This window comes from Triplophysa dalaica, chromosome 4 (genome assembly GCF_015846415.1).
Source record: "Triplophysa dalaica isolate WHDGS20190420 chromosome 4, ASM1584641v1, whole genome shotgun sequence".
NCBI classification, from domain to species: domain Eukaryota; kingdom Metazoa; phylum Chordata; class Actinopteri; order Cypriniformes; family Nemacheilidae; genus Triplophysa; species Triplophysa dalaica.
In genome coordinates, this window is record NC_079545.1 from 6,643,558 (window position 1) to 6,670,177 (window position 26,620).

Below are 26,620 nucleotides of genomic sequence, written 5' to 3' on the forward strand. Positions count from 1 at the left end.
CAGCATCTCAGTTTTCACAAGTGACCCATTACATGTTCATTAGTCTCACTCGGCATAGACAAAGACATGTCCATAGTCATGGCATGCATTCCTGGTCAAGAACACATGAAGAACGACACCACCCATCTGTCTGAAAGCGAACAAAACATTGCATGTTTTGAAAGATTATTATTCCTGTATCAGCTGATATGTGTTGTCCTATTTATGATACACTGATAGAAATATAAAAGTTAAGCTGAAAACGATTGTTATGTCCAAAATGTATTTAAGCAAAGATGTTGTTAGAAGAATAGTTTCTTTATTCCTATCAGGTGAAAACGAGGATTGACAAGTGTCCATCTGTCTTGTTAAAATTGCTTTAGAATACATCATATAGATGTGAGGAAAGAAAATGTTATAAAACACATATTTTAATATACGTATCACGTACTGTTTGTTAAAACTAACAATTATTGCCTCTGACAATTATTGAATTAAGTTTCAGTATTATGTAATGAAAAACAAGGGATCCAGGAGACTGATCACAATTCTGCATAACACAGGATAATAGTACTAAACCTCCAGGCCAGCGGGCGGCGCTCTTGTCTCGTGACTGTTTGCATCGCTCAATGCTAACTACCGTTACATCAGGTCAGCGGCTATCTGACCGCTGATCGCTCGGCTGTGTCGTTTTATTTCCAGGATTGAATCTCAGTCTTGCGTTATAAAAGTGGGATGCCTGGGACGAACGTGATTCAGATCACCAATCTGTCGTCGGCTGTGAGCAGCGATCAGATGAGAACTCTCTTCGGCTTCCTGGGAGACATCGAGGAGCTGCGGCTCTACCCGCCGGAGTGAGTCACAACAACACAGACACACGTCATATAAGCACATCTTACACACTAAACAAACATATTAGACCCCTTAGAATGATGATGACAACATACACCATTCAAACAGCATCATGTACACCAAACACCACCCACATCAGAGGACTGTGGACGTAGTGATGTCAGCTCAAAACGCCATGTACATACATACACATTTAATCCTTTATTTACGATTCCTAATACAGAAAGTACTTGGATGTACAATGATACTAACTTAAAGAATTAACATATCCATGTGGAACACTGACATGGTACTTAAACTTGTAGTATAATAGATTGACTTCATTAATAAATGTCCTTTTAAAATAGGCTAATAGTAGTTTATTTCCCCTTTTAAATATTATAGAATACTTACACCCAGTTGACCCATATTTATTTTGATATTGTATAAAATAATAATAATGATGAAACTGATAATAATAACAACCAAAGTTATTAAAACGTTCTTTTTGACACTGGTTTTAACAGCCTTGCTATTTTGATATTTAACATGGTGTTATGCTTTGATGCACAGAGGACAGTCTATCTGTCTGAACACTGGCACTGCTGAACACTGGCACTGCCAACCGCAGAGAAAATTCCCTTATAAACACCATTTAACCTACTATCAAACATATTAAAGCAGTATTAATAACACTGTGTTTCTTCTCTTTCAGCAACGCACCTCTTTCCTTTTCATCCAAAGTTTGTTACATAAAGTATCGAGACCCTTCCAGTGTTGGGGTGGCACAGCATTTAACCAACACTGTATTTATTGACCGAGCTCTTATTGTTGTGCCATGTGCAGAAGGTTAGTATGTTTGCATGCGTGTTACTTTTTTCTGTTTTATCTCACAAAGACACTGGCTTTTAATCAAGCTTATGAGAAAGAGCAATCCAAAATTGGTTTTATTTTCTGTCTTTTTGTCCTAGATGTTTGTGATGATCATGCGTATGTTCGTCAAGATCAGCTTTGTAAGATTTAGTTGTGTTTTGCAGAGTTGTGTTAGCTCTTGTTTATCGGAGCTGTAGGATGTGGAAAGAATGGAGGTGATAAGATCATACTTTTGTTGCAGAGTTAGGACTGTGTGAACATGCTTTAAGGGTTTTTTACCAGTAGTTCATATATGGATTCTGCACACAGTAACATATTTTTACACAGTAAGTGTACTGATGTGGTTTCATGTGTTGATTTGGTAGTGCGATTAACTTGAATAGACACGGAGTCTTTGCTGTTTTACAGTAAGGGAGCTGAGTGTATTAGGGACTAGGAGTGCCTTTTAAATATAGAATAAATCCATTATTAATTAATGAATTCAGAAATCAAAAGTTAAACTTAAAAGGATATATTTTTTATAATATATAGTTTCCAAAAATGTGCGAAAGTAAAACATTAAAATAATTAATGTTTTAATTTGAACTCTTGAAAGCATTTAGCAAAAAGTGATTTAACAATATGGGTGTCCACTGTCTACTATTACATTTTTAATAATTGATCGGGCTGTGAATATATTAACATTTTTAATTGCGATTAATCTTACCCTTTTCGTACGTATAGTGAAATTAAACATATACTATTTATTTTATTTAAAATGTTTATTTGAGTGCTGTAATTCTGTTACTAATCACACACAGCATTTATGATGTTAATTATACTTTTACATTTAAACAATTTTACATTTTACCTCCAAATTAATGTAGAAAAAACACATTTCTTTAACAGCGTCATTTTATGAATGAAAGCCAACATTCTAATATTGCTGGCTTTGCACCTGATGTCTGTATTAAATATATATTTTTTTTCTACTAATCAAACCCATTATAATAAGTGTGCCCTTCCTACCTGTCTAACAGGTAGGAAATATACAGAAAACAAATAAAGTTCTCAAACACTTTACAGTCTTTATTGCTAAATACATGAAATACTGAAGAATACTCATTAAAGCTCTACAATTGATTTCTTCTTTTCTTTTGTTCTTTGATTAACATTAGTGACGGGAGTCACAACAGCACATTTAAGAATGAGGCCCCTTTAAGAGCTGCTGCTCTAAGCAGTTTTAATGAGCTTCCTAGTTCCACTACTCTTTGGATTCATTTAAGACTTTATTTAACTCGTTGAAGACTGTGCTGGTGAAAATACTCGACTAAAAGTGCTTTCCGGCATAATCGTGTGCGTTTTTGTTCATTTAAGCAGGAAAGAGAATTAAGTTAATACTGGTGCGCTGTCCGACAGATTCGGAAGCAGCCTTTAGCCCATGTGTACACCAGACAGGACCGCTGTCGCGTTGAGCCGTGTTCCACAGCCAGAAGCTGTCAATCTATATTGGTTGTGTCAATAAAACCAAATCGTTCTTAAATCGTTTAAAGGCCTTTATATAAATATATAATGCATATACATATAATGTAACGCAACACAATGATGAAACAAAAACGGATATTGCGTAAAAGCCTTTAAATATTTTACTTCGTTAATCCAGAAAAATGTATCGCATGCGTTAATGCATTAACGTTGACAGTCTTTATAATCCAACATCTACATTAAATAGATCCTTAATAGTGAAATTATATTTAATGTATAATAGATAACTGCCTTTTTAAGTCCTCCTAGTCCTACATTTTGTTAATTTTTTTTCATTCTACTATTTAGACTTGTAGACGGTTTCAAAGTCACATCATAAACAAACACTACTGCCTATGTGCGCTTTCTGTACATGGATGGGGTGTGCGAACGACCACAGACCCTCCTGATAGCAAAAAATTACATCATGCGGACGCCGGACTATACTCGCCCCTTTAGATGCTTTTGAGAGAAGGAGCAAACCAAAGTTGTCTCACCAATATTTTGAATTTAGACTGTGATACCAAGCTTGACCGCTAGATGTCATAGTTCCATACGGTTTCTTTAAATGCGTAAAAAATACTGGACCATTTAACAAATTGTTTATTTAATGAAATGAACATACAACTTAATTCAACAAATCATTTAATTAGTACAGTTATTATACAATAAAATTATTATATAAATTAATATTAACATAAATAAAATATAAATAGTTATATTATTAGACACTAGCCAAACACAGCTGCAGTCCTCGCGCGCATCCGGTGAAACAGTTTATAGTACTTTTTAATGTTACTGTAGGTCAGTGTTGATTTTGAACGAACAATTTTAAAACTGGAGATTTCAGATAGTCTTCGAGTAGATTGTAATTCCTCAGTTTAGTAGTACCTAAGTGTGTTCAAAATGGTATTTACCTGTGTAGTTCATTTCTGCTCTAATATTCTGCTTGCTTCAACCTTGCTTGCTTGTTGAGTTTAGAATATTAGCTTGCTATGTAAACTGTGAGAGCTGTTATAGAGAATGTAGAAGTAGTTATGTACAGTAGAGGGCTCGAGCTCACAGGAACATCCCTCAATAACACTTATGTGAGGATTAACTCTCTCACAGAGATTGACACTTTCCATGAACAGGTTGCAAACTAGTTTGCTTGTTTTGAAACAATAAACACAAAAATCTGAATTTTAAATGTGTCATATTTTCATTAAAAATATGTCAAAATTTGGTAAACTAAAATAGTACAATTTGTCGCCTTGTAATTATAAGGTTATGTCTGACCTAGTCTTTTTGGGAATTTTTTTTTTAGAAAACAAAGAGTATATTTAACATTGTACCTTTTATGAAAAGTAGTCACTAGCAACTCTCTTACCATATCGTTTGAATATTTATTGCCACAGCAATGGAATTTTATGAATCAGGGTTTTAAACGCCTGTAATATTTTGGTTGCCAACCTTGTAGTAAATATACTGTAAAATCACTTCCTTATGTAGGCAAACAACATTTCTAAAGTAAAGGTTACATTGTGTTTTCTAGTTTGTACCTTTTAATGGAAAGTGATTATTATCAAAGAATTCTTGAGGATGTAAACTACAGGCTATGAGGTTATGAGGTTATGAGGTGAGATCTTCACAAGTCTGCAGTGTAACGACTGGCTAACCATTTGTTTCTCTCTCCCTTTTTTATGATTTTTTTTCTTTTTTGTCTCACTGTAAACATCCGTATTCATGCAACACATGGTATAAGAGCGCTTCCCTCTTGCCTGAAATGCTTGTCCTCGTGAATTGGTTCTGGATGGCTTACTACGTTGATTAATTTGGTTTTTGTATGTTTTTTTCTGTGTTGATTATGTGTGCATATCAGATCACTAGACTGGCCCAGGCGTTACACTACTACACTAGCCTGACTCAAGGCATTGTTTTCCAAGCCACTATACCCGCCGGGGCCCACGCTGCCTTCAAGGGGGGAATGTGACCAGGAGCGTAGCCGCTGAACCTTCCAAGATGGACACCTTGTCTCTTTTTTTGTTTTATTTTATTTTGTTTCTTTGTTTTTATTTCTCTCACATGTTGTCCCTTTTTGCCTCTTAGAAGAGTTGCATATTCATTGTGTTGTTTTTCTTTTTCTTTTTTTTCTGTCCCCTTGTCCCTCGTTCCCCAACCCCACAGTTGCTCCTTTGCCTGTCTTTGAAAGCTGTCCAGGTTGACTTGGCGCCCAGTATTGGAGGAAAGTTTGAACGGTACCATGGGCAGCTATTACAGATGTCTGTTCCATAAAGATATCCTCTGTTTCTCTTTCTCTCGTGCCTCTGCACCGATTTTACTGTAACTTTATGGACCCTTAGGAAAATAACCCCATTGTATCAGACCCATTGTCATTTTTTATTACAAACCCCACAGTGATTAGTGCAGCTAAAGCAAAACTTGTTAAAGGGGTCATATGACACGGTTAAAATGAATATTATCTTTTGTTTAAGATGTAATGCAATGTCTTTACACGATTTAAGGTTTAAAAACGCTGTATTTTCCACAAACTCCTCTCTGAAATTGTTTACAAAGCTCATCGCTCTGAAAATCGAGGTTTGCTATTATTGTCCAGTTAACCAGTGCGTAGGGATTGGTCGAATACTGCAAGCGTGTAAGGGAAATGTAACGCCCTTACCATATTTGGATCATCAGGTTCCAATGTAATTGTACTGGCAAGTACGCCCACATTACTTGCATACACATTATGCCAGTCTTATTCAAATCAAACCGCGCAAACTGACTTAGATTTGTGGGGGTGTGGTTACACGAGGCGTTTCAGACAGATCCAGGTGAGCATTCGCTTTTAGATAGAATGCATCTTTTGATCCTACACTTTAATTTTTGCAATTTTATGTGTCTAATACATGCACGGGCAACTTATAACACAGAAAAACACATATTCGCGCCATATGACCCCTTTAAGATTTATGTTCCATAATATTCTTATCAAATTTAATATATTTGCAGTTACATTTAATGTCCACATTTAAATAATTTGACAGCCACAGACAAGGCAAAATGGTTGCATCAGCGTGACAAACACCAAGTATGTTGGATCTGTAATTCACTAAAATGACAAAATTGCTTATGTGAACATATTTCTTGACTGTAGTTAAATCACGTTTTATTATAATAGTACACACCATTGAACATGTGTTTCTTTATTGCACAGTTTTGGGGAGAACTTTTTGGGTTAACCAAGAGGTTTTTATTGGGTGTTCGCCACTATCGCCCAAATGCTGAAAATTATTTCATAATATAGTCCCCCTCATGCCGTTCCAGCTGTATTTGATCACCTTTCTTCAGTTCAACACGAATATATTGTATAGTATCCAAAATATTAAACCTCCAAAAAGCACATAAATACATGGCGGCATGTCGATAACTTTAGTTGTCATGTGTGTTTCGACACAAGATTTGTCAGAGATTTAAAGTTTTGTCTCCATACAAACTGGCTTATCTTTTGAAAACACAATGTATTGGTTGCTAAAGAAGCTCAAAATATTAGTCTCCCAAACATTTTCTTCAGAAGACATTAATTAACCTGGATTTCTTTAATAATGTTTACATGTGCTTTTTGGAGAGGATAACATGAGGAACTTTTACTATAAAATCATTTGTTTTCCTTAAAAAGGAAGTCGTATACATCTGGAATGGCATGAGGGTGGGTAAATTATGAAAGAATTTTGTATATATTATTTTGAACTATCCCTTTGACAACACCATTTGAAGGTATTTTCACTAGACTGTAAACACAGAGCATGCATAGATATTTGTCCCGACTTTGGCAAAAATGCATATTTGGAAATTGCAATTTGTTGTTAACTTCTTTCTCAAATTTCTTGTGAACGCAAAACATTTTAGGGGTGACAATTTGTGGGGGGATTTCTCAAAGCACCTAAAATGTTCTTCTTTTCTGTATCTGATGTTCTGTGTGCTATTAGTGATGCAGCCAACATGAACGGTTGTCTTGTGTTGCACACCCTTTCCAACACTGCGAAACGATCGCCCCAGGGAGAAAAGCGTCCATGCTTGATATCGTATGGTTCATGACCAATATGTTTCCAGTACAGGTGACCCATACCACAAAGTGTTAACTCATTCTCTACATGTTTTGTTCTGATCTTTTGGTTTTTAAAGGGGAAAGGACAAATCAGTGTGTTCTTTCCTGTTTTTTTTGTGTGCAAAAGTCATCTTGTTTACAGTATGTATTGTGTTGATTTTCGACTCATTTTATTTCTAAAGACAGTACACATTGTTCTAAAGCAGTTCTACCGAAAAATAGGATCAATGAGAATTAAAGTTTTACAACTTGAGCAAGGCAAATGCAAGAAGGAAAAACTCCGTAAAATGTGTAAGAATATGGGGAAGCAGTTTCTTAAGGAGAACCAAGACAGTAAGAAGGAGGTTAGCTATGCTACAGTAGTTGATAACGTTTGATGGTCCAATATGGAGTTGTTCAGGTGGGTTTTAGTGTATTGAAGGACTCTCCTCTGATTCTTTGGTGAAGTCTTGGGAAAAGCAGCAGGTGTCTCCATTGACTTCTCTAATGCAGGTGCTCTTGTTTCTCAGGAAAAATCCCTGAAGAGACAAAGGCCCTCTCGCTTTTGGCCCCTGCCGTGCCTGTCGCAAGCCTGATGAGCGGTGGTGGACTTCTGCCTATCCCCAGTCCTACTACACTACAGAACGTAATAAACACACGCTTGCACATACAGTACTATTACTTTGATTACTAAGAACAGTTTCTAAAAAATGACCTAAAATCTCAACTTCGTTATTGCATTTTAGTGCCGCTTTAGTCTTTTTAAGGTATCCAAAATAGATAGAAATATACAATATCAAAAGGTTTTAAAGCCGCATTCCATAGTTTGTCTGGTAAGAAACAAATAAAATAAATTATAAATGCATAAAAAAATCTGTGTTAAAATTTTATAAAATACTACTCACAAATAGTGCTTTATAGGTTGCGCCTGCAATTTTATGTTTCAAACAAAGATGGCAATATAGAGGCGGAAATTATGGATAGCAGCTTCAATAGGGGACGATTTAGCTTATTGGTGATGCCTAAACAAATTACAGATGTCTCAAATTGTGTGCACACAAACACATTTGTTTAAAAATGGGCTGTTTTATCTAAATGTGCCAGGAATGTTACTTTGACGTAACTAGAGCTGTTGAGAGAGAGAGAGCAAGTGTTCCAATGGAACAGTTTTTTCACAGCAACGGCGGTTCATTGAGCCTCTCAATAACTCCCGGAAGTTGTGGATAAACAGACCAATTGAGGTAAACTTTTGACACATTTAAAGAGGCAAGTCGTTTAATGAATAAAAGAATTAAAGAAATATACATAAAAACATCTGGAGGCTCCATGGATCACGTGACGCTTTAAAAATTCCATCTCTCTCTCAATAGCTCTGGACATAGCCAAATCATCATTACTAACAAGTTCTTTTGACAATAATTGTATTGCATTTATTTGCTGTCAGCGAAGTCTTCCTTTAGCTAATCTGGGGGTCTTGAAGTCTAGTTTGGAGACATCTGTGGCAGCTGTCAGTGGAAGGACATCACAGCCTCCACTCATTGGCAATGTTGATCCTTCGAAAATCGATGAGATCAGAAGGACCGTCTATGTCGGCAACTTGAATTCACAGGTATGTGAAAGTGAATTTAGAAGCAACATTTCAGTTCCTGGGTGAGTTGTAAAATAACCCCACCAGTTCCAAGTTACCTACACAGAACTGTCCCTGTTTAACACTGCATTGTCTTAAACATTGAACTTGGCTTCTGTGATAACACAGAAATCTCCATGTTGCCTTTAAAAATGGTTCTATTTGTTTATTTATATTTATTTATTCTTCTGAAGACCACCACGGCTGAACAGCTACTTGAGTTCTTTAAGCAAGTTGGAGATGTACGGTTTGTTAGGATGGCCGGAGACGAAACTCAACCTACACGTTTTGCCTTTGTGGAATTTTCTGATCAGGATTCAGTGACACGAGCTCTTACCTTTAATGGTGTCATGTTCGGAGACAGACCACTTAAGTAAGTCTTGTCCTTTTAGAAACTTCACAAATCATGATTCTGTAACCAGTTATTATCTAATCATATTGATATTTTATTCATAATTGATAAACAACATGTCCCCACCTTTAGGATTAACCACTCCAATAATGCCATAGTGAAACCTCCAGAGCCCACAGCACAGGCCGCAGCCAAAGAACTGGAGGATGTGATGAAGAAGGTCAGAGAGGTTCAGTCGACAATCGCTGCTGCTATTGAGCCAGGTCTGTCCTCGGTCATCCACACTCGAACACAGACAAAGTGATGTTTTGTTTGTTGAGTTATTGTGGATTTTGATGTAGTGGAGGACAAGAAGCGGCCGTCTAGCAGATCCAGGCATACCAGAAGATCCAGATCTCGCTCCCAGTCACACTCACAAAGAAAGCGATCCAGATCCAGACACAGGTATTGTAAACACATTTTAAACCCTTTGCCAACTACTGTACACTCAAAGTAGCAAATATTAGGCAACTTTTTTTATATGCCCCTATAAAAAAGCACAGTTGAAAAGTTAAGTAAAAATGGATCTCAGCTTCTACTTTGTGAATTATTTTTAAAAGAATAACCTGACCTTTATCATGCCTGTATGGTTCTCCAGGGGTCACCTATCCCAGAGGTCTCGACAGAAAGTGAACGACTTGCGAGGGTCCGACAGAAGATGCTCACGGTCCCGAGAAAAAAAACACAGCCGGAGTCGATCTCACTCTAGGTAAACTTTCACCATCAAACTGATCAACACACATGATCAAAGTAGAAAGCTAATTAGCTCAGTGCCTCTCTTCAACACAGGGACAGGAGGAAGGCGAAAGAAGGAAAGTTGCGGAAAAATCAAAATGGGGATGACAAGAGACCGAGGGATAAAAAAAGAAGAACGCCTTCTAAAGGTTACTGCGTAGCAAGACGCTCCAGCAGTACAAGCAGGTAATTTAAAATTTGCTTAGCTAAATTTCTTGTTTGTAGGATGATAAGATGTAGTTTTAAAAAAGTTGTAGAAGTCACTTTGTTATTTTTTCAATACATTTTATTAGAGCTGTCCAATGTTAATGCATGCAATAATTTTTTTTTTAATATTTAACGAAATTAATGCACCCTCCGTTTACTTGGTCATTCATTGTCCAGTTTTACATTATATAACCACACTCTTATTCATGTTAAAGCCTTTAAAACATTTAAGCACGATTTGACACATTCAGTGTAGATAGACAGCTTCTAGCTGTCGGAAGCAGCACAACGTGCAACGCGACAGCGGTCCAGTCTGGTGTAGGCCAGTCATGGGCTAAAGGCTGCTTGAATCTCTGTCAGATAGCGCACTCGTAGCCTATTTAACCTATCTGTATAGTTGTTTTTAATCGATTGACAGCACTAGTTTTTATTCTTTCTGCTTTTTGGTTTATGCCGAAGAGGTAACAAAAGAAGCAAATCTCGATCGCCAAGGCGGAGAGCCAGATCACCATCGCCAAGAAGGTTTGCTTGTTTTAATTACCTTGTTTGTGTCTGTGAAGTCTTAAAGTTTCTAATCTTCTGTCCATTTCCAGAGGGAAGAAGGATAGAAAGAAAGAAACATTGTGGGACGCTAGCAAGGGAAGAAGAGAGAGCTCAGGATTGAGGAGGAAACGCAGAGATTCCGTTCACAAGACGAATCCCTCACAGGTAAATCAAACATTAATTGAAAGCTTATCTTGGGGATCTTAACTCAAAACTGATGGACAATAGGGGTTTGACGAGATCTCATGGCACAAGATTGTGGGCATTTTAATTGCTAATGCTCCCTAAATTTCTACCCGGGTTTTGAGGCCGGCTCTAAAAACGCTCGGTTTTAGTGGCCCACTACTGTGATTGGATAGCAGCTTACGTAGAAAACTTGGTTAGTTTACACATTTGTCCTATTCGCATTGGATTAGTATTATCTGGGGACCTTGTGTGATTTATAAATAACCTCCCCGTATTTGTATTTCATGTGGTGCTTTCACACGGGATAAGTGAAGCCTGTGATTTTACTCAAATTTATTGACTTATTTCATGAATGTGATGGCAAGGCTTTGCGTATGGTTTGTATAGCCTATTGCTGTATGGTGTTCAATGATATATGACCGTACCTGTCAGCATTTGAGACCTGTGATCGCGAACCGGACAGAAGATCACCACGATGGCGGGTCTCAAATGTTATGAGAGTGTCCATGATAAATAAACAAACAGGAGACTCCCAATAACTTATGGATATCACCCAACATGCAAAATAATACCAAAACACTTAAAAACAGCCTCCATTATTCGCAAATGGTGGATTTTCAAAGGATAACACCTTGAAAAATGATATACGAGTGTGGCGGTTCGAGAAACGACACGTACTACAGATCTCAGATCACACACAACTTTATCAAAGAAGTAAATCCCGTGGCCGTCTATGTGCACCCGGAGGTCCTAGTTTCTGTGTCTTCGATCCAGGTTGTGCGGGGGTGTGTAGTGTCCGAAGTGTCGTTGGTGATCTGCCCAAATCCCGTGGTCCCCATGCTTTGAACTTGTGACTGTGCTTCCGTGATAGTGTCGGTCGTCAAGTAGTCAGAGCCTGTTCAAGAAGAGAGGAAACAAACATTAGTGATCTCTTGACCGGGAGTTGTAGCTCACTGTGCTTCCTTTCAGTCCCGCTTTTATGCCAGCTGAGATTACTTTCTGACAACCGGCAGCTATGCCTCGTTGCTACCCTCTGTCCCCATGGCAACACTGATGAACGCTAAGGGAGACTAATCACATTGAGCCTGCCAAATCACAGACATGCTGATTCGCATGGGACTAATATAATCACAGGACCCTGGTGTTCGTCAAAATATGGTAGGTCATTTTGGGGGAAATTTTCACTTTACAAATTACAGACATGGACGACTGCAAGGAATAAAGATCACAGACAACTTCTGCAATTATTTTAAATGACTAGAGTCATTTAACGGTATGTTTATTGCTTGCCCACTCAATCTCTATCAGTGGGCGGGGCTAGAGAATTAATCATTTATATTTTTCTGTGGAGCTGGTGTTCAACCATTGTGTTTGGCTCCACTGTGGTTAAAGAAAAAAGCTTTAGTATCCTTAGTGACCTTTATTCGTCTATAAAACCTACTGTGAAAAGTCTAAGAGTTACTCTGGATTCGTCTTTGAAGTTCGATAAGCAATTCAATACAGAAGTTAAATCCAGTTTTTTTTTATCTGAAACTGCTAGCGAGAGACCAAAGACCTGTTGTCCAAAGACCCGGAGAGAGTCACGCATGCTTTTGTTTTATTTCAGCTGGACTACTGTAACTCTTTCTATGCCGGTATCTCTCAGTCCTCTTTTTCTAGGCTTCAAATGGTGCAAAATGCAGCAGCCAGATTTCTAACAGGAAGCCGTAAATTTCAAAATATTACCCCTATTTTAATGCCTTTTAATTGCTTGCCGATTCGTCTGAGAGTTGATTTTAAGAGACTGATGTTTGTTTTTAATTCCTTAAATGGTCTTGCTCCCTACTACCTGGCTGAACTAGTGTTTTGGAACACCTTGGGCAGGCAGGGCTCTAGAGTGCGACCAATTTGGTCGCAAATGCAACCTTATTTTTCAATGGTGTGATTAAAAATAATCAGATGCGACCAGCCGTTCGAGGGAAAAAAAATCTCTGCCACTCTAAAAGTCTCCCTATGATTCAACAACAGACAAATAAGGCCCATATCGTGGTCTAAACCAATCAATGAAGTGAAGGGCGGTCCCCCCTCTGATTGTTTGATATTGATATTGAACCAGATATTCCTGTACGTTTGTGTACCAGAGGTCGCATTAACCGAAGGGGTGGTATAAAACTGACATGTTTCCGACATCCGATGGGTTTCCCAGAACATCGGGTGTGTACGTTTGATAAAGCATGTGCTGCAGTCAGAAAGAGAGAGGTGAGCAGCCTAGGGCCGTCAGTTAAACAGAGTGGATGTAGCCGGGGATGATGAGGGAAGATGAAATGAAGTTTAATTTTCAGTTCACTAAAGCACTTTAAGCACCAACACTTTTTCAGTAAATTACCTTTCTTGTAGATTTGTGCTTCAAATAAAGAGTGTTTTTGTTCCAGATTGTTAGTTATCATTTACAAGTAAATTTTGCCAAAATGGACATTTAAAAAAAAAGTGAACTGGTAAAACCAGTTAAATGTTAAATGCGATGCTGTCGAAAATTTGGGTGCACCTAACTTTTGTGCTGGTGCACCTAAGAAAAAAAAAGTTAGGCGCACCAGTGCAAAAAGTTAGTCTAGACGCCTGGCAGGTGTCTGAGGTCTTCTGATAGCCACTCAGTGGCTTAGCCACGGACTCGTCTTAAATCTAGAGGCGACCGGGCATTTGCTGTGATTGGTCCCAGGCTCTGGAATTTGCTTACGTCATACTCGAGATCCCTGTCCTCTGTCCCACTATTTAAATCTCAGCTGAAGGTTTCTCTGTTGTCCCGTTCCTTTAACATCTAGTTATTTGTTTTTCATTTTCTTGTAGTTTTGTTTTAAACTATGTAAAAAACTGTGGTTAACTTCTGTTGTGTTCAAGTGTGCTTTATAAATAATAAACTGAAATTGAATAGGTGCATTCCATTCGCTGGGCCTGGTGCCAATAACAGTTGTGATTTCAGTAACAAGGGCGTTTTCAGTTCTGATACTTACAGGATGTTTCCTTCAATTCAACTTTATTTATATAGCGCTTCCCACAATGTGCAGTGTTCAGATAAAGCTTCACAGGGGCAAACAGGAAAAACTGAGATCGTAGAGAGCGTGATGGGTTGTAATGTGATAAAAGCTCAGTTAAGTAAGTAGGGGCTAAACCGTTTAATGCTTTGTAAGTAATTAAAATCAATACGATACTTAATGGGTAGCCAGTGAAGCGATAATAAAACTGGGGTTATGTGATCGTATTTTCTTGACCTGGTAAGAACTCTGGCAGTCGCATTCTGAACTAACTAGTTTGTTTATTGATGATACAGGACAACCACTAAGTAGAGCATTACAATAGTCAAGTCTTGAGGTCACAAATGCATGAATAAGCTTTTCTGCGTCAGCAACAAATAAAATATTTCGTAATTTGGCATCATTTCTAAGGTGAAGACGGCTGCTTTTGTTTTATTTGACATGTTATTTTTAAATGACAGGTTGCCGTCTAATATAACGCCTAGGTCTTTAACTGTATTTGTTGGAGCAACAGTGCAGCCATCAATTTGCAGGTTGTAATCTGAGATATTCTGTTTACGTGTTTTTGGTGCTATAAGTAATATTTCTGTTTTGCTAGAGTTTAAAAGAAGGAAATTACTAGTCATCCAATGTTTTATGTCTTCGATGAACTCTGCCAGTTTGGATAGCTTGAAGGAATCATCTGTTCTTGATGAGATATATAGCAGAGTATCATCTGCATAACAGTGGAAGCTAATTCCATGTTTTCTAATAATGTTGCCAAGGGGAAGCATGTATATGGAGAAAAGCAAGGGTCCTAAAACCGATCCCTGAGGTAATCCATAATTTACTTGCGTGAGATTTGACGATTCCCCATTTAAATGGACATATTGATATCTGTCTGATGAGTACGATCTAAACCATTGTAGTGCCTGTCCCTGAATACCGGTATAATTGTGTAAAGAATCTAACAGTATTTTATGGTCTACAGCAGGGTTACTCAAATCTTACCCTGGAGGTCCGGAGCACTGCAGAGTTAAGCTCCAGCCCTGATCAAACACACCTGAGCAAGCTAATCAAGTTGTTCAGTATCACTAGAAAATCACAGGTATGCAAGTTTGATCAGGGTTGGAGCTAAACTCTGCAGTGCTCCGGACCTCCACGGTAAGATTTGAGTAACCCTGGTCTACAGTATCGAAAGCAGCACAAGGTCAAGCAGGACTAAGATTGAGATGTTACCTTTATCTGATGCAATAAGAAGGTAATTTGTAATTCTAACGAGCGCAGTTTCTGTGCTATGATGCGGTCTTAAACCAGACTGAAACTTTTTGTGTATTTCATTATTTTGTAGGAAAAACACAACTGAGTGGACACTACATTTTTTAGTATTTTAGACAAAAACAGAAGATTTGAAATCGGTCTATAGCTTTCAAGTTTATCGGGGTCTAAGTTTGTTTTTGATAAGAGGCTTAGTTACAATCAGCTTAACTCATCCAGCCTCAGTCAGCCTTTTAAAAAAAAAAGTTGGCAACCCACGCCAGTGTTTTTTAACATTTTCACCAAATTTTAATGGCTCACTGTAAAGTTTCTAAAAAGAATATATGGACAAATAATATGTCGACAACAAGTACAGAGTCTCATTTAAACAAAAGAAACTGTATTCTTCTATCTTCATTTGCTCGTTTTTTATCACTCCGTAGATGTGGGTAGGTTTCTTCAAAAATACATCACTTTGATTAAACCGCTATAAACGATAATTAACGTTTTTTGTCAAAAAAAAGATTACACTAAGAACAATCATTACAAACCGATTAGAAAACACGTTCTAGGTTCTGGCATTCTGTACTTTTTCCCCAAAGGTGTGTAATAGCGCCACCTGCTGTAAAACAGTACAAACACCGATTGCCGTAATAACTTGTCTTTGGCAGGGAACCTTTTTTTTTAAATGACAAGATAACTCGTCAATGGCAATTAAAGAGTTAAAGGGTCCAGGGACATGGCCTAGATTAATTGAACACTTCATAATGTTATAAATGGGCTCAATTGCAACAGGTAGTAACTCTTTTAATAATGTAGTTGGAATGGGGTCTAATAAGCATGTTGTCGGTTTGGATGTTGCAATAAGTTTAATTAAATCTTCATTCACATTGACTTGTGACATTGTGATCGCCACCTCTGCTTACACGAGCACTACGCCAAAGCATATAGAGAAAACAGCCACAGCTCTTGATTAAAGCATATGTTTTGTGCAATTACTGCCTGTCAGTTGAGTTTGTGACAAAACTTTTTGCACTATTCCATTCCATTCTCTACCGCTTATCCGAACTACCTCGGGTCACGGGGAGCCTGTGCCTATCTCAGGAGTCATCGGGCATCAAGGCAGGATACACCCTGGATGGAGTTTTTGCACTATTATTAAATATATATATATATATATATATATATATATATTTTATTTCATTAAAATAGAAGTCTAATTTGTTTCATGAAGTACAAGTTGATATTATAATGAAAATTTTTTAGCATTTTGCGTTTTTTAAGGTGAATATACATTTCATCATTGAGGATTTCTTTAAAAAGTATAAAAATCTCGTCTCATTCTCGTGAACCCAGTCTCATGACTCATCTAGTCGGATAAGTGTCTCGTCACACCCCTAATGGACAATATTGTGGTGAGCGGTTCGATAGATATTAGGGATGCTTATTTTATTTATTTACATTTTTTGTCCTGACTGACAGCCAGTGAGCATAAATCAAGCATTAAATGATAACAGAGAAGATTAGAACATTTTAATTCATTTAATTAAATTACAATCGACGACTGGCTGTGACTGATTTAAAAAGCCAACAAATGTTAAATGTAATGAGGGGCTCATTTTTACGAAATATTGTAACAAGACATAAGGATTCACACCTCATGCACAACAGAATAAACTGCCAGAAAACCCATGATGGATTGTACTTAGGTCTGAACCGCCTTAAATGCCAAAATATACGTCTACACAAAACAACTTCTTTCCTATTTTAAAACTTCCACCTTAAAAAATAAATCAGGCTTATTAACACAATGTAACAGTCATTACCAGGTACAGCAATTCTCTGGGGGCGGGTAGGCTAACGGTAAGAGAATGATACTTGTGGTTTTAGTTACGGGAGGAAAAATTACTCATATTTCTTCAAACAAACTATTTTGCATCATAGTGGATCAATAACAAATCTGCATTGAAATGGTGATAACAGGAATTCTCATCTTGCACTTGCATTATAGTCTATATGAGGTGTCGTTGCACCCCGTTTACTTTAAAGAGTTCAGTGAACTCTGTAAGGTTAATTTGAATAAATTGTTCAAGTACATCGGCTACTCTAGTTTTTCTAGGTAAGAAACGAATGATCATCTGATGTTCTTGAAGACTGGCAGTGCAGGCTTGCTCATGCTTACCTGACACTGATAACATCAGTGTTTGACCTGTTTCAACTGTTTCAAGACTTATGTATTTCCCCAAAAATATGATGTGTTTTCGACAAAGCGTGAAGCGGTTCAGTGTTTTCTATAACGTTTGATTTGCCATTTATTTAAATTCCTAGCACTGCAATTGTGCGGTTTATGGAAATTATGGTAATAATTTATAGTTATAATAAATTCATTTAGTTTGTCGCATTTATATCTTTATATCACATTTATATCTGAAGTATCTTAATCTATTCTTCTTTTAAGCCTTTGGAAAGTGCTGCACAGAGAATTGTGTTTTGTGTCCGAATTTGAATAAATACATGTCATATATCAAATGGATCTACAATATGTCCTTTATAAGAAACCCTTTTCATTTTATTGAAATTCAAAAGATTTTTTGAGTTTTGGTGTTTGAAAGACCAAAAATGTCAGGTGGTGCGGCCGTCCGAACATACAAACAGAGAACAAAACTGAGAAATAAATGTTAATTTTCTCAATAAAATTCTTAAAAAAATATTTTGGCATGATTTTATGTTAAATTTCTTATATATGAGGGGAAAAATACTCAGTGCTAAATACATTAAATGTATATTATTTTAAATTAATATATGGTCGCACCACCTGACATTTTCTTATTTGTCATTGACCCATTAGTCATCTGACTTGGCTTTAATTTCACAGGATTACTACTGGGCAATGCAAGATGAAGCTTCCTTTAGGAGCATTAATTTACTGACTGTGCGTGCGTGTGACCTTACAGGTGGAGAGGAGCTATGAGGAGGTGGACCATGAGTATTACAGCGACGTTGAGGGCTCAGGCTCTGTGGCCAGTAATGAGAAATCTCCCCAAGCTCATCACAACGGCAGCTACAGGAGCACTTACGCAGAAGAGGACGACCTCTCTGCTGCCGAGTGATTACAGACTGTCATGAAATGCCAAGAACTGCGTTTAATGGTAGTGGACAGCGCATCAGTGCATTTTATTGTAACAGCGGTCACTCCTTTTGAAACTTTTTCCTCGTGTTCATTGGTGTGTGTGATTGTATGCTTCTAAAATCTTTTACAGAACATTATTTGCTGCTGTGAATATGCTAACTGTCATATGATATTCATATGGAAGAAAAATTAAAGTTTCGGATACATGTTTAGCATGGTGAGAGCAATGGCGTATTGAAAGGAGTGGGTTGAGGTTGCGTTAAAAACGAGTTTTCACATTCGTTTTCTTTTGCATGTAATGTGTTTCAGCCTAAATGGAAAGTTATTGTTTTATGCTATTTTTGTGTGCGCTTTGCTTTTTCTTACTACTCGTGTAACAGTTTTTATTTTAGGGTGGAAAAAAGCCTTACAGAAATCCTGTATTGCATAAACAAGGAAACAGTCCACGATTCAACTTTTGCTTAATAACTTGAGAAAGTAATGCTTATTTAAAAATGTACAGTTTTTAACAGTTTTTATGTTCAAACGTGAAAAAAACATTGTTAAATGTGTAGAGAATAATCATGGTAAAAGTGCCTAGACAGATTGTGTGGCAAAAAGATATTTATAAACATTGTAAATCAAAGTCGTAACGGATTTATATATCTTGTGCTATAACCTTAATATTATAGTGTGAAATGCTTAATTTTATCTTTATTTTTAACAGTATTTTGCTTAAATCAGTGAATAGAGACCTACAGTAATATGTGGTATGTGTTATATATTTGTTGTGAGAAGTCTGGCGAATACAGGACAGTAAAGCTGTCTCATTCAGAACAACTACAATTTAAATCTTTATGCTTCTGAATATTATTTATTTTTATATGAAGTATTTTTTGTTCATTCTAATAGTGAGTGGGTATATACTATATATAACTATGTATTTGTTAGTAGCAGGAATATGATTAAGATGAAGACGATGCTTTGACATTTACAAGCGGTGTCATTCCGTACATGTATAAACAGATTTCCCAACACAAAATTGCTATTAAAGAAATGATACCTGAGATTTTAAACTGCAACGTGTGATTTCTTACTTTTTACAATCTCTCACTATGTAACAATGCACTATAATCTTTGTATGTTATTTACAGTATGCAGTTCCCACTGAGGTGCTATAAAGGTTCTTCGCAGTAATTTTTGGTTCCACGAAGAACAATTTAGGCAAAAATTCCTATAAGCACATTTTCTGAAACGGATCTTAAATGATCTCTTCTAGGAACTTGACGGTCTTCTTGTAGAACTATATAGCCAGAAGCAGAGGTGGAAAGAGTTCTGGAAATTTGTAGTTAAGTACAAGTACTGTTACATTGCTGAAATTGTACTGACTACAAGTAAAAGGACTGGTGTTAAAAAATAAGTATTGCTCTACTCAAAAACTACTCGGAACACTAGTTACGTTTTAGCCATTGTTATTTAATTAAGAATAATTTTTAATCATACAACTTGAGATTTATATAGAAAATAGCTACTTTTAACAAAACACATCTTCACCTTACTGATAAAGCTTATAACTAGATACAACTCAGACAAACAACACATTGAATGGTTATTTTGTCTGTCTATTATGAGCTCAGTTTTCCAGTTAAAACCAATAATGCACTTCCCACACTGTTCAATAATGTGTTCTAGGCCCCACAATGCAGAAATTAATAAAAAAGAGACCCAAATACTGTATGGAAAAAATGCAAAACATTTGTAACCTAAATTGCATTGGATTAGCATTTAAAATCATATCTGTAGAGGAGATGGATGATCAATTACTCAACCTCAAACCATCCAAGATGTATAAGACATTATTTCTTAGGTAGAACAATAAATTCCCTACTCACTTATAAGGGCGGATCACTTGATGTAGAGACTTTGGAGAGAGATGGATAAGGGTCTGTCTGCAGACCAGATGCACTGTCAGCCGCGCATGCGCACGCAGACAGATGCTATTGGAGAGATGGACAATTGTATTTCATGATATAGCCGTTTTGATAAAACTTTGCGAACGGAGTGATACAGAAACTATTAATGTTTCTCCATATCACGGACGAGCCTTCGTATTGTGTCCCTTTCTCGGAGTGACTTTCAAAACCGCCGTTTAATACGCGCCCCGCCTGCAGCACATGTTCGTCCTCCTCCATGATTAAACTAAATTGGCGGCAGATGTCTTGAAATCTGTGTGACGTCAGATTTCTATGCGCGATTTGAGTGGACGGGGTCACGTGACGGGACTGATTCTTCTTCTTAAGCAAATTTAGGTCTCTGCAGAACAAAAAGGGGCGTTTTCCAATTAATAGGAGTTTACAAACCGTGATAGGCGTTTTCAATCTCTTCACCTGATTTGCAAAACTCGAGAGGGCGGTTCCAAAAAAACTGAAAGAGGGGGTTCTCAAATTAACATGAAAGTAAGCTGATTGTTTTAAACTAATCTGTTGAATGTTGTAGTTAATATGTGTAAATATGCTAACGAGTTGTAAAAAAACTCCAATCTACTTCCACTCAATCTATCGTTAACTAACATGAGCCATCACGTGATATTCTCTTTGATAGTCTGTTTGTGACTTAAGCCATTAAACCAGTATAGATAGTGGTTGCTTATTTTTTCAGCATGTTCTAATTTCTATGAAAAAAATGTATCGAGTCTAAAAGACACTACTTTTACGTTACGTTAATGAATTGTTTATAGTAATACACAGTGGGGGAAATTAATTTCAAATATTTATCATGTTCAGTGATGTGGTGGATCCATGGTACTCATGCATGCCATTTCACTCATCTTCTGCCAAACCAACCTCAATGCCTTGCTCCAAAGTTATTTTAGAATTCTGACAGGGAAAGTTAATAGTTTTCTTTTTCAGTGCACCAAAGAACTACAAGCTGGCCATGCATATTTTTGCACTTCTGACCACAGCAAGTTCCATTGCGGAGTTTGATGATATGCTCCTGAGCTGCACTGTCATCTTCTCAAGCCCATGCATTTCAGCAACATTCAGGCTTTGTTGACCACTGTTGGAGAATCAGTGGTTGATGACAACAGCAAAGTTCGTGATGGATGTGTATCATGTCTAGAGCCTGTGTTCTACGGTGTGACACTAAGTCGGTCTTATTTCAACTACCAAAGGAAGAACGTCTGAGGGAAAAATGGTTACAATTAATTTTTCAAACGATACCAAAGGAGTATAACCCCAGGGTTTAACTGTTCACGCGTCATTTCACCGAACATTGGTTTAATAATCTTGGTGCGTTCACTGCAGGATATGTGAAATGCCTATCTTTGAAAGAGGGGGAATACAAACTCTATTTGGATCTGTTAAGTGTAACTATTCATTTTTGTTCAAGAAGTATTTTCGTACCTTATGTCTGTGTTTAGCTAATGCATATAACTATAACATCATGTACCGTTATTTCTGGGGTATCACAGTTTGTCTATCTTGCTATTAACTTTGCATTTTGACACATTTGCCGCACGTGCACCTAGATGTATTTGGTTGATACTTCAATAATTTTTCACAACGTCAACTTTCTAGAATACTCTATGTACCATGACAACGCACAGTTACGACGAAATAATAGTATTACTAACGTATTAACATTATTTTAAGAAAAAATATATATTTTATTTCATTGATGAGCAAAAGCACAACATGGATGTTGTCACACTAGGAGTTTTTATAACAAGAGTTGTCACTTGCCACTGACAAACATCCTGCTCCAGTCGTGGTGGAGTTTGTTGTGGATTAGCGTCTTCTGATGCTTCCTCGTCAGACTCGGCTCAAATTGGTACGGTAAAATCGCCTCCATCTCTAGCTACACATATAATATAAATGACATCAAACCACATGTAAACCGTAATCCTGTAATGATGGTAGTGGGGTTCCATTTGCGACAAATGATGTACGCGTTTGACCAATAACAACAGACTACACCATCTGACCAATCACATGACACAAGGTTAGCGGGTAGGCGGGGCCTAGACGGATCATTTGAGAGTCGGTCAAGAAGTAAGGTAAGAATAACTGCCTATTATTACAACATTAAAGTGTTTAAACACATTGTATGTACATACACTTGTTGTTGGACACTCCATAAACCAAAGTAGGGCCTAAAAAACATATGCTAGGTACTCTTTAAACATATATTTACCTATTCACAATAATTTAAGGTAAAGTATTACTTGTCATGACCAAGTATTATGTCGGTCACATTCTTTTAGCCCATTGCCAGGTATGGACAAATAATAGCAGGTTGAGTCAGATATCAAAATGCTTGCTTTAAGGCAAATATTAAATATATTATTTAATAAAATAGGGGGCACGGTGGCTTAGTGGTTAGCACGTTCGCCTCACACCTCCAGGGCTGGGGGTTCGATTCCCGCTTCCGACTTGTGTGTGTGGAGTTTGCATGTTCTCCCCGTGCCTCAGGGGTTTCCTCTGAGTACTCCGGTTTCCTCCCCTGGTCCAAAGACATGCATGGTAGGTTGATTGGCATCTCTGGAAAAATTGTCCGTAGGGTGTGAGTGCGCGAGTGAATGAGTGAATGAGTGAGTGTGTGTGCCCTGCGATGGGTTGGCACTCCATCCAGGGTGTATCCTGCCTTGATGCCCGATGACTCCTGAGATAGGCACAGGCTCCCCGTGACCCGAGGTAGTTCGGATAAGCGGTAGAAAATGGATGGATTTAATAAAATATATTTATTCGTTTTGTTATGCGAAGTAATTATTCAAGGTTAAGGTCTCCTATCCTTTCCTCTGCTTTCACCTCAAGCAAGTTACTATATAAGAACTCCTACTATATATTTCATTTTATAGGAGCCCCGTATCCTGAAGGAGAAGTGGAGGCAGCTAAAGCAAAGTAGGAGAGGATGTTACCGCCATCAACAGGCCATTCCATTTTAAAAAAGCAGTGGTAACATGAAGCACATTTGGATACTTTAGTAAAACCAATTTCTTCAAAGTCACTTCTAGTTTTCTAGTTATGTCTTTTTGAAATAAACAAGGTGTCTACAGCTCAGAGGACAACCGGTACACCTTCTCCTGACAGACAAACACCATCAGTGTCAGCACAGGAACCAAAGACAGAGAGCCAAGACAAAGATACTTTGTAGGTGAACTTGGCTGTACTGTCTTTTCAGGTGTACACTTATACCTTAATGTCAAAACTGGACATTTTGGTCTGGGACATATTGAAAAATTTTATTGAACCTGCCTTTAGGATACGCTACTTAAGTGATACAACTTAACTGTACTGTCTTTTGTAGTGTGCACTTGCATTCGCAATAGTTTGACAATTAAATGTTACGACAACAATACACATCCATCCATCCATCCATTTTCTACAGCTTATCCGAACTACCTCGGGTCACGGGGAACCTGCGCCTATCTCAGGAGTCATCGGGCATCAAGGCAGGATACACCCTGGATGGAGTGCCAACCCATCGCAGGGCACACACACTCACTCATTCACTCACGCACTCACACCCTACGGACAATTTTTCCAGAGATGCCAATCAACCTACCATGCATGTCTTTGGACCAGGGGAGGAAACCGGAGTACCCGGAGGAAACCCCCGAGGCACGGGGAGAACATGCAAACTCCACACACACAAGTCGGAAGCGGGAATCGAACCCCCAACCTTGGAGGTGTGAGGCGAACGTGCTAACCACTAAGCCACCGTGCCCCCAACAATACACATAATAAATGTAAATGTTAAAATATGAATAATCATAAAAACATTGTGATGTCCTTTGTTGTGTAATTTTACTAATACTAAGCTAAACACAGATTTATGCAATGATAATTTCACTGATCACATCGACAGCCCTAAACTAGTAACATACACTGACAACACAGTGTTTTAAGGGAGTATTGTCTCTTTAAAGAGGAGGGGGAGTTGAAAATGCCTATCCAAGTCAAATAATGCACATTAAGATAAATGTTTTTATTGTGTTTATCCTACAGAAAGGGAGGAAACGCTAAAAGCAAAAAGACGAAAGACCTATGGACCACTTTGGAGAGATCACTCACCGGAGAAAGAAATCAAAGCCTGAAAATTGGTGAAAGAAGTAGTGATCGAAGAAGGACAAATGTTAAGCATCCTGTACCCACAAACTTGGCTCAGCAGTAATGAAATGGATGCAGATTGTTTTTACATTTCTCTGCAGTTCCCTCATATAGATGGGTTTCAGTTCAACCTTCTCTATCAGCTTCTTCACCAAGGGGACGTGGTTGGGACACCACAGAAACCATTTTTTCAAATATTGAACATAAATGACAACCACTGGATCACAGAAAGCAACCTTTACTGTGGACCAAACGAGGTGTGCCTATATGACAGCCTGAACACAAACATCACCAAGTAGACAAATCAAAAGTTATCCTGGTAGATTCATCCACAAGCCCCCGAGTTTAAGATAAACCTGCCGTACAAATTCAGCAGTCATCTAGCAGTTGCATTTTTTGCATTAGAATTTGCAACTGTGTTATGTAATGGAGTCAAACCAGAAGAGTGCCAGTTTAGCGGTCACATTGCTATCGGTCACAGAAGCACTGCGGCTAGCCAAGGCGGAATCTAAATCCTCGGTCCTGATTCTGCTAGACCTATCTGCAGCGTTTGACACTGTCAATCACCAGATACTGCTAGCAACCCTGTCATCACTAGGAATCACAGGCTCCACCCTCTGCTGGTTCAAATCCTACCTCTCCGACAGATCCTTCAGGGTGTCATGGAGGGGCTCGCTGTCCTTGGCTCACCCCATGATCACTGGGGTCCATCAGGGGTCTGTGCTTGGACCGCTGCTTTTTTCCATCTACACGACATCACTGGGACCCATCATACAGGCACATGGCTTCTCATATCACTGTTATGCCGACGACACCCAGATCTACATCTCGTTTCACCCAGACGATACCACTGTAGCAGCTCGTATTACAGCCTGCCTCGAGGACATCTCAGCTTGGATGAAAGACCATCACCTCCAGCTGAACCCTGCCAAGACCGAACTACTCATGTTTCCGGCACACCCTACGGTCCAACACGATTTCAACATCCATCTTGGCAATACCACAATCACCCATTCCAAAACAGCCAGGAACCTCGGAGTCACATTTGATGAACGCTGTCCTTCAATGATCACATTGCAAAGACAACACGGTCATGCTGATATGCCTTATTCAACATTAGAAAGATCAGACCATATCTCACGGAGCATGCGGCACAACTCCTTGTCCAGGCCCTGGTAATCTCATGGTGGACTACTGCAATGCTCTCCTTGCTGGTCTTCCTGCAAAGGCTATCAAACCACTTCAGCTGGTTCAGAACGCAGCAGCATGCCTCGTCTTCCAGCAGCCCAAAAGGGCTCACGTGACTCCCCTTTTCATCTCTCTTCACTGGCTACCGGTTGCAGCCCGTATCAGATTCAAGTCACTAATGCTTGCCTACAGGACTATCACTGGATCTGCACCGGCTTACTTCCACTCTCTCCTGCACTCCTACACCCCATCAAGATCCCTGCGTTCAGTAAACCAGCGGCGGCTTGTATTGCCTTCCCATAAGGGCAGTAAAACGCTCTCCCGCTCTTTCTCATTCACAACTCCTTCCTGGTGGAACATTCTTCCTATCTCTGTCCGTTCAACCACATCTCTCACAACATTTAAAAAACTACTTAAAACCCATCTCTTCTGTAGATACTTGACAAACAAATGAGAAAAAAAAAATGCACTAACCCTTTCTCTCAACAGGTAGTGGTCTAGCTTTTGTTGAAACCAGTAACTTTGTATTGGCACCTAATGTATTATGGCTCCTGTATGAACTATCGCTTATTGCTCCTAAACTCTTTGTAAGTCGCTTTGGATAAAAGCGTCTGCTAAATGTCTAAATGTAAATGTAAATGAGTTTCAAGAAAGAAACATGAGACGAACACTGTACAGAGCTTTGAAGAACAAAAAGGCTCCAGTATTTACATATCAACCAATACAAGGAAAACCTGAAAGGGCCACAGTTCAGTTGGACGTTCACTGTATCTGCAGGACCTCACACCACCAAGAGGTGATGGTGCAGTCAGCAACGGCAATAACTGGTACCACCCCAACTGTGTGTCTGTCCCACACACAGCTTTGGACACCACGGCAGAAGAGTGGAATTGTGTAATCTGCACTAATTAAAATGTACGTTATAGTGGTTTGGAGTTAATCTTATACTGTACTAAATGTTTGAGCTGACATTAAAATGTTCAGGTACTTGGGATGATGTTGCAGAAAATAGAATGAGTAAATGTAAC

The 26,620-nt window shown here is 38.3% G+C and overlaps 1 protein-coding gene across 2 annotated transcripts; it reads left to right on the forward strand.

The window, feature by feature from the left end:
• Positions 1-578: 578 nt before the first annotated feature.
• On the forward strand, positions 579-19,361 carry srek1 (splicing regulatory glutamine/lysine-rich protein 1). 2 transcript variants are annotated; one of them, XM_056745486.1, is made up of 13 exons: positions 1,526-1,659; positions 5,048-5,423; positions 7,155-7,283; positions 7,783-7,898; positions 8,697-8,861; positions 9,074-9,252; positions 9,364-9,494; positions 9,573-9,675; positions 9,869-9,979; positions 10,060-10,191; positions 10,672-10,734; positions 10,806-10,920; positions 18,140-19,361. In XM_056745486.1, exons 3-13 carry the CDS (start codon positions 7,253-7,255, stop codon positions 18,293-18,295), a joined length of 1,302 nt encoding a protein of 433 aa, XP_056601464.1. In that variant the 5' UTR covers positions 1,526-1,659; positions 5,048-5,423; positions 7,155-7,252; the 3' UTR covers positions 18,296-19,361. The 2 variants fall into 2 exon arrangements, with proteins under 2 accessions (XP_056601463.1, XP_056601464.1); XM_056745485.1 differs by lacking the exons at positions 5,048-5,423; positions 7,155-7,283 and adding an exon at positions 579-833.
• Positions 19,362-26,620: the final 7,259 nt, after the last annotated feature.